The sequence below is a fragment of the Puma concolor genome, chromosome D2, assembly GCF_028749965.1.
Source record: "Puma concolor isolate L17-30 chromosome D2, mPumCon1.1.hap2, whole genome shotgun sequence".
Classification (NCBI taxonomy): domain Eukaryota; kingdom Metazoa; phylum Chordata; class Mammalia; order Carnivora; family Felidae; genus Puma; species Puma concolor.
In genome coordinates this window covers 11,257,475-11,272,713 of record NC_141677.1, presented here as the reverse complement: position 1 = coordinate 11,272,713, position 15,239 = coordinate 11,257,475, and the positions used below count along the sequence as shown (strand labels likewise).

General features: G+C 35.5%; 1 protein-coding gene across 4 annotated transcripts in view; it reads left to right on the top strand.

Moving 5' to 3' along the window:
• Positions 1 to 15,239, top strand: part of RYR2 (ryanodine receptor 2) — a 760,386-nt gene that overhangs the window by 528,229 nt on the left and 216,918 nt on the right. For all 4 annotated transcript variants that reach the window (XM_086679587.1, XM_086679586.1, XM_086679585.1 and 1 more), the window contains 3 exons: positions 3,468 to 3,573; positions 10,494 to 10,637; positions 12,659 to 12,932. In XM_086679587.1, the coding sequence (XP_086535713.1) occupies positions 3,468 to 3,573; positions 10,494 to 10,637; positions 12,659 to 12,932 (524 nt within the window). The remainder of the gene's footprint in view (positions 1 to 3,467; positions 3,574 to 10,493; positions 10,638 to 12,658; positions 12,933 to 15,239) is intronic.

Below are 15,239 nucleotides of genomic sequence, written 5' to 3'. Positions count from 1 at the left end.
AGAGAGAGAGGGAGACACAGAATCTGAAGCAGGTTCCAGGCTCCAAGCTGTCAGCCCAGAGCCCGACATTGGGCCCGAATCCAAGAACTGTGAGATTATGACCTGAGCTGAAGTTGGACGCTTAACCGACTGAGCCACCCAGGGCCCCCAAGTTTCTCTCTCTTTTTTTTTTAAATGTTTATTTTTGAGAGAGAGAGAGAGAGGGAAACAGAGGATCTGAAGTAGGCCCTGCGCTGACAGTAGAGAGCCTGATGAGGGGCTCAAACTCGCAAACTATGAGATCATGACCTGAGCCAAAACCAAAAGTTGGACGCTTAACCAACTGAGCCACCCAGGCGCCCCTCCTTTTGAGTTTTCTAGATTATGTTTGATGGATGAAGCAAAAACGATAGAGCTCTCTGCTGTGTTCTAGATGTATTTATAGGTAATATTTAAGACATTTGTATTTTAAATGAAGGAGGATAAGGGGTATAAAAGGGAGATGAGTTTTCTGTGCTTCAAACTGGTAAAATGTTGATGCCAGTAGGCTGTGATGAATTATGTACGTATATTGTTATATCCAGAGCAACCACTAAAAAAAACTATGCATAGAGATATACTAAAAAAAATGCCAGGGATAATTCAAAACGAGATCCTAAAAATAGTTCAAGGAACCCACAGCAAGTTGGGAAAAATAAAGCAGAACAAACAAAAAACATGAAATTACAGACTTAAGTCATATCAATAAAGGCTTGAACATTACTCCAATTAAAAGAGATTGGCCGAGTGGATTATATAAAACTTGGCCTAACCATCTGCTGTTAGGTTACGTCTATGAGATGTTTCTCTGAGGAGGTATTTCTAGGAGCAGTTTATATCACATAGAATGATGTAGATAGGTTGAAAGTGAAAGGTTGAAAAAAGATATATTATGAAACACTGAAAGAAAGTAAGAGCGACTCTATCAGAGTAAAGAAATTACCAGAGGCAGACAGGAACATTACACAATGCTGTAAGAACCTACCAAGAAACGGGCTCTGGGCTGATGGCTCAGAGCCTGGAGCCTGTTTCTGATTCTGTGTCTCCCTCTCTCTCTGCCCCTCCCCCGTTCATGCTCTGTCTCTCTCTGTCCCAAAAATAAATAAACGTTGAAAAAAAAAAAAATTAAAAAAAAAAAAAAAGAACCTACCAAGAAGGCAAATGCACAGGTACTGCCTACAGCCGAAAAATATGTGAAGTCCACACAGAACCGAAAGAAGTAGATAAATACACAATGATAGTTGGAGACCTCAGCACTCCTCTTTCAGTAATCGTTAGAAAAGCTAGGCAAAAGTCAGCAAGAACATAGGAAAATGCGACTCTGTCATCACCAAACAGGGTCTTTGGATATTTGTATAACACTCCACCCAACAACATCATACATATTTTTTTTCAAGTGTCCATGAAACATTCTCAAAGATGGACTGTATCCTGGGCCTTAAACAGCCTAAACGGATTTAAAAGCGTTTAAATTTTTACATACAGAGTCTTTTTCCTGACCACGGTAGAGTCAACTTAGAAATCAATAAAAGACAGAAAACAGAAAAATCTCCAAATACTTGGAAACTAAACAACACAATTGTAAATAACTCATAGTGTAAGGAGGAAGTCTTAAGGAAAATTTAAAAATCATTCAACTGAGGGGCGCCTGGGTGGGTCCGTTGGTTAAGTGTCTGACTTCGGCTCAGGTCATGATCTTGCAGTTCATGAGTTGGGCTCTGTGCTGACAGCTCAGAGTCTGGAGCCTGCTTGGGATTCTGTGTATCCCCTCTTTCTCTGACCCTCCCCCTCTCGCTCTATCTCTCTCTCTCTCTCTCTCTCAGATAAATAATAAAACATTAAAAAAATGTTTAAATCAATGAACTGAAAAAAATGAAAGTAATCACATATCAAAATTTGTGGGAACAGCTAACACAGTGCTGAGAGGATAATTTATGACATTAAATATTTACATTTAAAAAGAGAAAAACACTCAATAATCTCAGTTGACATCACAAGCATTTGGGAAAAAAAAAAAAGAGTAGGGGTGCCTGTGTGGTTCAGTTGGTTGAGTGTCCGACTTTGGCTCAGGTCATGATCCTGTGGTTCGTGAGTTTGAGCCCCACGTCGGGCTGACTCCAGTTCAGAGCCTGGAGCCTGCTTCAGATTCTGGGTCTCCCTCTCTCTCTACCCTTCCCCCAACACCCTCTCAAAAATAAATAAACATTACAAATTTTTTTTTTTTAAAAGAGTGAAATAAACCCAAAGCAAGCAGAAGGAAGGCAATAACATAAAGGCAGAAATCAATGAAAATGAAAACAGGACGACATTGAAAAAAAATTAATGAATCCAAAAACTGGTTATTTAAAAATATCAACAAAATCTACAAAACACTGAAAAGACTGACAAAGGTAAAAGACACAAATTATCAGAAATGAAATGAGGGATCACTACAGACCCTGAGGACATCAGAAGGATCATATAGGAATATATGCATGCATTCTGTGTGATTCCATTTATGTAACGTTCTTGAAATGACAATAATACAGAAATGGATAACAGTCAATTAGTGATTGACAGGAATAAAGGATGAGGAGCAAATAGGAGGGAAGTGGATGTGGTTATAATGGTATAGCAGGAAGGATCCTTGAGGTGCTAGAATTGTTCTCTATCTTAACTATCAATGTCAGTCTCCTGGTTGTGATTCTGTACTACTGTTTTGTAAGATGTTACCTTTGCGGGGATTGAGTAAAGGGTATATGTTATCTCTTTGTGTTATTTCTTAAAATACATAGGAATCTACAGTTCTCTCAAAATAAAAGTTAAACAAAAAATTCATGTAAAAAAATTCCAAAAAGAAAACAGTTGTTTCTTCGGGGGAATTTGTGAAACAGCAACATTCCTTTCTTTTCTTCATTCAGAAGTGTAATAGTTCTATGTCTGAAGCTAAAACCAATTGAGGATTGGTTCTTGAATTTGGTTAATTGAACTATTAATGTTATTAAAAAGCAAGTTATCCATTATATTACTTTTCTATCATATTTAGAATTTTTTTTGCCTTTGCTACTATATCCTTCTCAAAAAGAATTCTTTAAAATATTCAATGAAGTTTAGAAATTAGCTAGAAAAAAGGAAATCTAGGAGAAGCACAATAAAATATTTTTAAAAATAACATTTAGATTTTAGTTGATTTAAGAACCCTAAGTATACAAGGGTCTAACATATTGTGGATTTGAGAAGGAGGAAGCAAATTATATAACTATGTTGCAACAAGCGAGGCTTTGAATAGTTCTATTTATTTTGTGGTATTTGTTATACTGAGTGATAATGACTTTTCATCTTTTGGACTGCAGTTTATGAATATTCAAAGATTGAACATCTTTGGTTTTTATGATCTTTGCTGTGTCTTTCCTGATTTCACTTTTCTTTTACTCTTGTTCTTCCTCTTTCTTGTTTGTCCAAACTTTCAGATCAATATGCTTCTCAATTTTAAGGATGATAAAAGTGAATGTCCATGTCCTGAAGAAATCCGAGACCAGCTCTTAGATTTTCATGAAGATTTGATGACACATTGTGGTAATGTCTTCTTGACTTACAACTCTTTTTAAATGTGTTATTGTTTGATTAATTGATAATTGATAATTCACCACTATATAATTTTAGAATATACAGTGTGATGGTTTGATTTGCATATCTTATGAAATGATTGCCATAATAGGTTCTGCTAAGCATCCATCTTCTCATATAGATGCATTAAAATTTTACAAGGAAGAATAACGGGAAAACTTTTTTTCCTTGTGATGAAAACTCTTAGGATTTACCTTCTTGACAATTTTCCTGTATTTCATACAGCAGGGTTAGCTATAGTCATCATGCTGTACATTGCATACCTAGTACTTATTTAACCTATAACTGGGAGTTTGTACCTTTTGACCAGTTTCCTTCAATTCCTCTCTCCCCACTCCCCACTTCTGGTAACAAGTCTGCTTTCTTTTTCTCTGAGTTTGTTGTTTGCTTATGTGTTTGTTTTGGTTTTTAGGTTTTATATATAAGTGAGATCATACAATATTTCTCTTTTTCTGTCTGGCTTATTTCTCTTAGCATAATGCCTTCATGTTCTGTCTTTGTTATCACAGATGGCAGTATTTCCCAGTTTTCTGGCTAAATAATATTCCGTAGTATGTATATACCACAACTTCTTTATCCATTCATTTCCAGATGGACACTTACATTGTTTCCATGTCTTGGCTATTGTAAACAATGCTCCTATGAGCATGGAGGTGCAGATTCCTTTTCCAAATTAGTGTTTTTGTTTCATTTGGATATGTTTTAAGAAGTGGGTTACTGGATCATATGGTAGTTCTATTTTTAAAATTTTGTGAGGATCCTCTATACTGTTTTCCACAATAGCTGTACCAATTTACAATTCATCAGCAGTGTGCAAGGTGTTCTGTTCTCCACATGCTCACCAGCATTTTGTTAATCTTTTGCCTTTTCAGTGGTGGCCATTCTAATAGGTGTGAGGTGCTTTGCTACCTGATTATGGTTTTGATTTACTTCTCTCTAATGACCAGTGATGATGTTGAGCATCTTTTCATGTACCATTTGGGCCTTTCATATGTCTTTTTTGGAGCTGAAGAAACGTCTCTTCAAGTCCTTTGCCCATTTTTTAATTGAGTTGGGTTTTTTTGTTTTGTTTGGTTCGCTATTGAGTTATAGAAGTTCTTTATATGTTTTGGGTATCAACTCCTTATCAGATATATAGTTTGAAAACATTTTTCCCCATTCTGTAGGTTGTCTTTTCACTTGGTTAGTAGTTAATTTGATGTAGTCCCATGTGTTTATTTTTGTTATTGTTGCTTGTGGTTTAGGTGTTATATGCATAAAATTATTACCAAGACCCATATCAAGGAGCTTTGTTGCTATGTTTTTTTTCTAGAAGTTTCATGATTTGGGGTCAAACATTTAAGTCTTTAATCCATTTGTAGTTAATTTTCATGAGTGGTTAAGATATGGGTCCAGTTTCATTCTTTTAAATGTGAATATCTGATTTTCCCAGCACCATTTATTGAAGACTGTCTTTTTCTCCATTGGGTATTCTTGGCAACCTTGTCAACTAACAGTAAACCATGTACGCTTGGGTTTATTTCCAGGCTCTCGATTCTTTTCCATTTATCTATTTGTTCATTTTTATGCCAGTTCCATGCTGTTTTGATGACTCTAGTGAAATCAGGAAGTGTGATACTTCTTGATTTACCCTTCTTTCTCAGAATTTCTTTGGCTATTGGAGGATTTTGTGATTTCATATAAATTTTAGAAAGGTTTTTTCTACTTCTGTAAAAAATGCCTTTGAAATCTTGAGAGGGATTGCATTGAATCTAAGATAGCTTCTGATAATATTACCATTTCAACAATATTCTTCCAAATCCATTAACAGAAGATACCTTGCCAGTATTTGTGCCTTCTTCTTTTCACCAATGTATTGTAATTTTCAGCATAGAAATCTTTTGCCTCCTTAGTTAAACCTCTTCCTGAGTATTTTATTGTTCTTGATGCTATTGCAAATGGGAATGATTTTTTTTATTTCTTTTTCAAAAATTTCATTTTCCGTTTATAGAAACACTACATATTGTTGTCCTGCAACTTTAGTGAATTCATTGATTAGCTCAAACAGGTTTTTAGGTTGAATCTTTAGGATTTTCTATATAAAAATCATGTTGTCTGCAAATAGAAACCATTTCATTTATTCCTTTCCAATTCATGTACCTTTTATTTCTTTTTATTCCCTAATTGTTCTAGCTAGGACTTTCAGTACTGTGTTGAATAGGAATGGTGAGAGTGGGTAACTTTGTTCTGTTCCTAATCTTAGAGGGAACATTTTTAATATTTCACCATTGAGAAATAAAAGCTATGGGTTTGTCATATTGGCCTTTGTTATGTTGAGATATATTTCTTCTGTACCTAATTTGTTAAGAGTTTTTATCATGAATGCATGTTAAATTTGGTTGAGTGTTCTTTCCAACGTGCCTACAGAACTGATCATATGATTCTTTTCTTTCATTCTATTATTGTGGTGTATCATGTTGATTGTTTTGCATATGTTGAACTATCCTTGAATCCCAGGGATAAATCATGCTTGATCATGGAGAATGATCCTTTAAATATGCTGTTGAATTCAATTTCCTGGTATTGAGAAATTTTGCATCCCTATATGTCAGGGATAATGTCCTGTGGCTTTCTTTTCTGGTAGTGTTCTTTGCAGTTTTGGTGTCAGGATAATGCTGGCCTAGTAAAATGAGTTTGGGAGTGTTTCCTCCTTTTTGATTTCTTTGGAAGAGTTTAAGAATTGCTGTTAATTCTTCTTTAAATGTTTGGTAAAATTCACCAGTAAAGCCTTTCTTCATTGTGAGATATTTGAGTACAGATTCATTTTCCTTAAATTGCTCTATTCAGAGTTTCCATTTCTGTCTTGGTAAGGTGTATGTTTCTAAGAACTTTTCCATTTCTTCTAGGTTGCCCACTTTGTTTGCTTATAATCTTCATCGTAACCTTTTATAATCTTTAGAATTTCTGTGGTATCTTTTTCATTTTTTCATTTACAATGTCTCCTTTATCATTTATATTGTTGTTAACTTTAGTCCTGTTTCCTCCCCCCGGCCTTGGTTAGTCTACCTAAACGTTTGTCAATTTTGTTGGGTTTTTTTAAAGAAATAACTCTTATTTTGGTTAATCTTTTCTATTGTTTTTTGATCTATACGTCATTTATTTCTGCTCTAATCTTTAATATTTCCTTTCTTCTGCTAACTTTAGGCTCTGTTCATTCCTCTTTTTCTCGTTCCTTAAGATTACACTTTGGTTTATTTGGGATCTTTCTTGCCTCTTAATGTAAGCACTTATGTACTGCTATGAACTTCCCTCATAGAACTGCTTTAGTTGCCCTCATAAATTCTGGCATGTTGTGTTTCCAGTTTTATTTGTCTCATTAAATTTATTTCCCCTTTAACTTATCCTTGGATTCATTGGTTATTCAAGAGAATGCTGTTTAATTTCCCTGTGTTCATGAATTTTCCAGGTTTCCCCCTGTCATTGATTTCTGATTTCATGCCTTGTGGTCAGAGAAGATAACCAGTATAATCAGCCCTCTTGAATTTACTAAGACTTGTTTTATGGCCTAGCACATATTCTATCCTAGAAAATGTTCCATGTGCACTTGAGAAGAATGTGTATTCTGCTGTTGTGTAATAGGATGTTTTCTATATGTCCTCTAGGTCATTTGATCTGTACTGTTGTTAAAATCCATGCTTTCCTTATTGATTCTGTCCTGGATGATCTATTCATTGTAGAGAGTGGGGTATTAAAGTCCCCACCTATTATTATATTACTCCTTATTTCCCCATTTAGTTTTGTTTTTGTTTTTGTTTTTTACCTTTTCCTTTATACATTTAAGTACTCCAGTGTTGGGTGCATAAATATTTATAGTTGTTATATCTTATTGATGTATTGATCTCTTTATCATTATATAATGACCCTCTTTGCCTCATTTTACCATTTTTAGTTTAAAGTCTCTTTTATCTGATGAATGTATAGCTTCCTGTGGTATTTTATTTTGGTTTGATTATGTTTTGGTGGGAGTTGTTGGTTTTTATTATTATTATTATCATTATTATTATTATTATTATTTTTAGTTATTTGCTTGAAATGCCATTTTTCATCCCTTCACTCTTGGTCTTTGTCTTTAAGGCTAAAGTGAATCTCTTATGGGCAGCATATGGTTGGATCTTATTTTTATTCAGCTATTCTGGGTCTTTTGGTTGGAGAATTTTATACATTTACATTTAAAGTAATTATATTGCAAATAAGGACTTACTATTACTATTTCATTATTTTTTGGGTTGTTTTGTAAATCAACTTTTCCTTTTTATTTATCCTGCTGTATTTTGTGTTGATATCTTTTGTTATGAGTATGCTTGCCCTTTTTTCTTGTGTTCTTTTGTATAATTATTATAAAATTTTCCCTTGTGGTTACCATGAGGTTTATGTAAAATAACGTAAAGTTATAACAACATATTTGAATTCATTTAAAAAAGCTAATTTTAAAGAAGAATCGTGAGTTATGCACCACTATTACCTTACTGTAAAATCTAATTTTGATTATATGCTTACCATTACTGGTAATATTTATGCTACCTTTTTGTGTTTTTATGATCTTAATTAGAGTTTTTTGACTTCCATTCAAAGAACTCCCTCTGACATTCCCTATAAGGCAGATTTGGTGGTAATGAACTTCCTTAGCTTTTCTTTATTGGGGAAAGTATCTATCCCTCCTCTTTTTCTGAAGGACAGTGTTGCTGGGTATGGAATTCTTGGCTGATAGTTATTTTCTTTCAGTGTTTTGAATAAGTGGTCCCATTCTCTCCTGTCCTGACAAGTTTCTGATGAGAAATTTGCCAGTGTTCTTATGGGAGATCCCTTTTACATAACTTCTCTCTTTTGCTGCTTTTAAAATTCATTTCTTGCCTTTGCTTTTTGACATTTTAATCATAATGTGTCTCAGTGTAGCCTTCTACAGGTTCAACACCTTTGGGGTCTTTTGGGCCACATGGATCTGCATGTCCATTTCTCTCCCCAGATTTGGGAAGTTTTCAGCCATTATTTAAATATACTTTCTGGGGGCGCCTGGGTGGCGCAGTCGGTTAAGCGTCCGACTTCAGCCAGGTCACGATCTCGCGGTCCGTGAGTTCGAGCCCCGCGTCGGGCTCTGGGCTGATGGCTCAGAGCCTGGAGCCTGTTTCTGATTCTGTGTCTCCCTCTCTCTCTGCCCCTCCCCCGTTCATGCTCTGTCTCTCTCTGTCCCAAAAAAATAAATAAACGTTAAAAAAAAAAAAATTTAAATACACTTTCTGGCCCTTGTGCTTTCTCCTTTTGGAATTCCCACAATGTGAATATTGTTTCTTTCCATTTTGTCCCATAAATCTCATAGGTTTTCTTCAGACTGCATGATTTCAATCGACCTATTCTTCAGGTTTTTGATTCTTCTTCTGCATGTTGAGTCTACTTTTGAAACTCTCAGTCAAATTCTTCAGTTACTGTATTTTTCAACTCTAGGATTTCTGTTTATTCGTTTTAATGATTACTGTTTCCTTGTCAAACTTCTTGTTTTGAACTGTTTTCGTAATTTTGTTGAGCCGTCAATGTGTATTTTTCATACACATGTACTGATACCAAAGTTAATATAAATGTAAATAGGCTCAGAAATATACATGATGCCTGTTAGGAGTCCATATAAGAATATTTACTATGCCAAAATGGTTAACTGACCCTGTGTGGGAAGTCATAAAAAGTAGAGAGATCACAAAGGCTTTAGTACTAAGCAGGAGATAACCAACATCTTATTTTTATTTTTTCTCTTTTCTTCAGTGGCAGGGAATGGGAAGGGGGGATTGGGACATGTAACCAGATGCTTCTGGCAAAAAGATGAGAGTTAGGTTGATTTAGTCTAAAGATATTTGATCACAAATAGTTGTATTTAAACCAGTTGTGGGGCACTTTTTAGGACTGGCCTAAGAAATGTGGCACATATCTTTTGAAATTAATTAATGCTTAAGGAAATCCTTTGTTAAGTTATATGTCAGTAGCCCAAATCTATTAAGGGAGCTTTCCCCACCTTTCATTCTAAGAACTTTTAAAATAGAATTGACTTGTTCTCAACATGTGGTGCTTTTTCCCTTTAAGCAGTGATACGAACAAACTGTCCCAGTGAAAGAGAATTAATTAGTCATTTATTAGTCATTTGTTAAGTGATGTATAGCACCAGTGGCATTATTTTTATTTTAGTTTAGTGAAGAGAATACAAGCATAACCTTGCATATTAATTTAACTTATGAATGAAGAAGACTAAATGAGTGCAATAAAAGTTATACTATATATCTGTTATAAATAAAGGGATGCTCTAAAATGATAGGATTATTGCTTAAGACGTAAAGCATTTCGCTGGGTTAGGATAGCTAATTATGCCTCCCATCTTTTCTCTCAATTTGTTAAAATACCACTGTGATTTTTAGAGGCAATTGAGGTGGCTGACAGTTCAGGAGTTTTTTTTGGGAGGGCAAAGCTGTGAGTTTGTGCAGATAGCACGTGAAGTCAGACATGCCTGAGGGTCAGCCTAAGGGTCAGACTAAATAGCAGAATTGATCTGGACTCTTAAGAGTGTTTTTTTTGTTCTCTGTCTCATTTTATAATTTGTCTCAGCTGCTAATAGCCCTGGGCCCATTGGAACAGGAGAAAAAGAGAAAGGAGGACATAGAGGCCAGTGTGTGGATTTTACCTGAGAGCTAGTGAAAGAGTGCTTAACTCTGTCTTGTCAAATGTTCTTGACGTGACAGCATTGCTTTAAGCTATGTGTGGATAAGTTGCAAAACCAGAGCATTTTTCTCCTAAATGTATTTCTTTCAAACACATTTTTCTTTTCTTCGTTCTCTTTGCTTTTCTCACACCAGGAATTGAGCTGGATGAAGATGGGTCTCTTGATGGAAACAGTGACTTAACAATTAGAGGACGCCTGCTGTCCTTGGTAGAAAAGGTGACATACCTGAAGAAGAAACAGGCCGAAAAACCAGTTGAGAGTGGCTCCAAGAAGTCCTGTAAGCAGTATGGAAGGAAACTGGCAAAGCAACCCAACTGCTGACATTTATTTCTCCTTTGAGCTAACATCATACTAGATGAGCCAGTGAGAAAATTGAGTTTGCAGCTTCTCAGAATCAGATTCTTTTTCTTAAAGTGTATTTACTAATTTTGAGAGGAAGAGAGAGACAGAGAGCAGGGGAGGGGCAGAAGGAAGGACAGATGATCCGAAGCAGGCTCCAGGATAACAGCAGAGAACCCAATGCGGGGCTCGAACTCACGAACCGTGAGATCGTGACCTGAGCTGATCGGAGCTGAAGTCGGGTGCCTTAACCGACTGAGCCCCCCGGGCACTGCTAAGAATCACATTCTCAAGTAGATGTCTATGGCCGCCAGAAGTAGAGAGGAGCATCCAACTGTATTTGTAGGAACGGATGGAGAGGTAGCAGTATTATAAGGATGGATGGGCTCCATAGAGGACCAAAAATTTAGGTATTTGATCAGGGACTATCAACAGAAGGTACAAAGTGGGTAATTTAGCTTTCATGTCTAAATATTATGCTATTGACTTTCAAATGTTCTTGCACCAAGTTAAGCTTTTTTGTTAAAGTTTAGATAGTATCTGTAACTATATTTTGGTTCTGTGATATTTCCTGAACCGTTACGCGTTTCTGATGTACTTTTATCCTAAATAGGATAAATATTCAGTTAAATAACTGAAGAGTAACAGCCGATACTCAGAAAATGAATACGCACACTGGGGCTGTGAGTCTCAGGCATGGCACTGGCCCAGGAGGGGTTCAAGTAGTGGGTTGATGAGATCCTTCTTACTTGCTACCTCACATCGAAGTCTCTGTTCATTTTGTGAGGCAGCACTGGTTTATGAACAGTTTTTACTGAAAGAAGAGAAATAAACTCATGAAGATTTTAGTTGTTTTTCGTTTCCATTAACTTACAGTGAAAATCCTTCATCCATACAACTACTTCTAAATGTACTGTTCAGTGTCACACGCAGATCTGAATCATACCTTCTTCCAAATAAGAGTTCAAGATTTCCTATGAAACACTTTTTGTTATTATCTGGTTTATGGTTCTGACGTACTAAAATTATCAGCCTGGTTTTGAGACATGTGGAAGTATACTGGCTATTTATCTACATTTCCTGTTTGGTTAAAATTGGTAGGTTTTGTTTTTCCTTTACTTCCTGTGTAGATTAAAGCAGGTAAAACAGCTTCTTTTGAAAATCTGCCAGTGTGTTAATGATAGGAATTGAGTACCTCTTTGTGTCTAAGTTGGTCGCATCTTTCTACTTAGCTTTGATATTTTTATTATTTATTTTTAGGAGGTTTGGAAGTTCTGTTGCTTTTGTCTGTATTACACTGTATGTTACATTGCAAATTTACATTAGAATAACTTTTCACTTGAATACAGCTTTACAATCAAATCCTTTGAAGACATTTTAACTGACAATTAGGGATCCAAATTATAGTAAAAATATAATTATATGAGGTCACTATTACAAATGGCTCAAATGAGGAGATAGAAAAATAGATAGTTCCTTGAGTGCACATGACTGACTTTATAAGGATGTATGGTGATGTCACATCTGGGAGGAAAATAATGCAACAAAGAAAATAAAAGTGGAAGTAATAGTTCATATTGATTACCCTATGGATTGCCAACAGTAGTTTTGAAAAAGTGGCCATAGTTCTGAAACAGCTTAAATTCTTTAATTATAAGAATGAGTGTTAAGGAAAAGCTTGTGTGTTTTTGCCTTTTCATGTTCATAACTCATTTTTATTGACATATATATATGACATATATATATGACTGACATATATATATATAGAGATATAGATATAGATATATATTATATATATAGCGTTTAAATGAAGTTTTTCTTCAAAGAATGTTCCTAGCCTTTTCATTTCTGGTATTAGGCTGGGGCTATGAGAGGTACAGCTGAAATGCCCAACTCATTTGTCTTCTCTCGTTTGTTTGTTTTTTTTCCTTTTAAAAAATATCCGTAATGACTGTGCAGCCACTCTTCAGCAGTTGATTTCTGAAACCATGGTCCGATGGGCGCAAGAGTCTGTCATTGAAGACCCTGAACTGGTGAGGGCCATGTTTGTGTTGCTCCATCGACAGTACGATGGCATTGGGGGTCTGGTCCGGGCTCTGCCAAAGACCTACACTATAAATGGTGTCTCCGTGGAGGATACCATCAACCTGCTGGCATCTCTCGGTCAGATTCGTTCTCTGCTGAGTGTAAGAATGGGCAAAGAAGAAGAGAAGCTTATGATTCGTGGATTAGGGTAATTTATTTAACTACTACAACCTCTGTCTTATAAATGTCTTCCTTCTAATCGTTTATTCCAGTAGGTGCACTGTACATTTATTAATATAGATACACTGCTTAGATTACAGGCACGCCGCATCGTATTGTGCCTTGCTTTATTGCACTTTGCAGGTAGTGAGTTTTTCACAAATGGAAAGTTTATGACCACCTTGCATCGAGCAAGTCTATGGGCAACTTTTTTTTTTTTTTTAAACATCATTTGCTCACTTTGTGTCTCTTTGTGTCACGTTTTGGCAATTCTCACAATATTTCAGGCTTTGTTATTATTATTATATTTGTTATGATGGCCTGTGATCAGTGGTTACGACTCACCGAAAGCTCAGGAAATGTTAGTATTTTCAGCAATAAAGTATTTTTTAATTGAGGTACATGTGCTGTTTTGTAAAACGTAATTTTCCTATGCTTTTAATAGACTCTAGCATATTATAAACATAACTGTTGTATGCACTGGGAAACCAAAAAATTTATTCGATTTGCTTTATTGCAATATTTTGCTTTATTGCAGTGATCTGGAACCAAATCTGCAATATTTGTGAGATACACCTGTAATATGATTATTAAATGAGATTGTTGCTTTTCTAGACATTATATTTTACAGCTCACTAGAAAAACGACTAATTTTACAACTAGATGCTAAGGTGGCAATGATACAGCACATATCTTAGAGGGTTTTTTAAATTAATTTTTCAGTAATGTACAATCATATATAAAAATACAGGTTAATAAAAACACATTAAACTCTGTGGGGAGACAAACACTCACCACAGGAATAAGGAATTTTGTCTGTATTTACTGGGCCTTGAAAAAAGAATGGGGAGAGAATTCAACATTATAGGTGTGCTTTGTGTGAATTTGGGGATTAACATTTATACCTCATGTGTAGCCTAAGGATCCCAAAACTGAGAACATAAAAATTGGCCTCAAATCACTGTGAAATTTTGAAGGAAAAACCTAAATACTACCAGTGGTTAACTTACAATCGAAAATTGCAAAGTACATAAGGAAACAGTCTGCCTTAAGCAAGGGTCTGCAGATACAATACTGGTGGAGTCAGAACACCTATTTCAAAACTTCAGATAATACAGTGCCAGAAAGAGAACATAAAGTTACTGTATTTAAAATGGTAAAAATACAAAGGATAAATCAATTCTCCAAAAATAAATCATGGAAAAATGTCCATGAAAATTTGAAAAGGATCCAAAGATCTCTCTCTGCCCTCCCCTGCTTGCACTCTTGTCTTTCTCCCTCTCTCTATCTCAGAAATAAATAAACATTAAAAAAATAAAGAAAAATTAAAAAAAGAGGGGAGGTGTGCCTGGATGGCTCAGTCAGGTTAGCTTCCAACTTCGGCTCAGATCTGATCTCATAGCTTATGAGTTCAAGTCCCATATCAGTCTCTGTGCTGACAGCTAAGAACCTGGAGCCTGCTTCAGATTCTGTCTCCCTCTCTCTCTGCCCCGCCCCCCTCTCTCAAAACTAAACAAAGAATAAAAGAAAATATAAAAAGGAAAAGATCAAAAGAGAACTTCTAGAAATGAAAAATACATTAAATGACATTAAAAACAGTGAATTGGTTAAATTAGGAAAGATCTAGCTGAAGAGAAAATTGGTAAGTGGGATCATAGATCTGAGGAAATTACTTAGTACTGTAGCACTGAGAGGTAAAGATAAGAAAATGCAAAAGAGCAGTTTTGAGACCTAGGGGATAGTATAAGAAGGTCTACAATATGGTAAACAGGATTTCTGGAAAAGACAGAATAGATAATCTAGAAAATGGGGACATTTGAAGAGTTAGCTGTTGGCTTGAGTTTTTCAGAATCAATGAAGAACACAAGTTCACAGATTATCCTCAAGTACAGGTAGTTCCATATACCCACCTGGATAAAATGTAGGGAAACTGCATAAAACCGGTGATAGATTATCTTAAAACTAAGTTGAAAGAAAAGCCAGAATACTTACCAAAAACAGAACAAAACAAAAACAAACAATGACAACAACAACAGCAACAAAAAAACAGTATTTGGAATTCTCAATGGCAAAACTAAAGATCATTACTCAATGAGAAACCATATTCAAAATTCTGACAGAAAATAACCATCAGTTTACCATGTGTTACTCAGTTGAGAATTCTTCACAATGAACTTGTGCTTCAAGGAGATTTGGAGATGAGAGTTTATAGCCCATATTTAAGAGTGAGGGCAATACAAAGTTATTTCAGAATATTTACTTACAGTTCCTCATCGAAAGACCTTCTAAAGGCTGT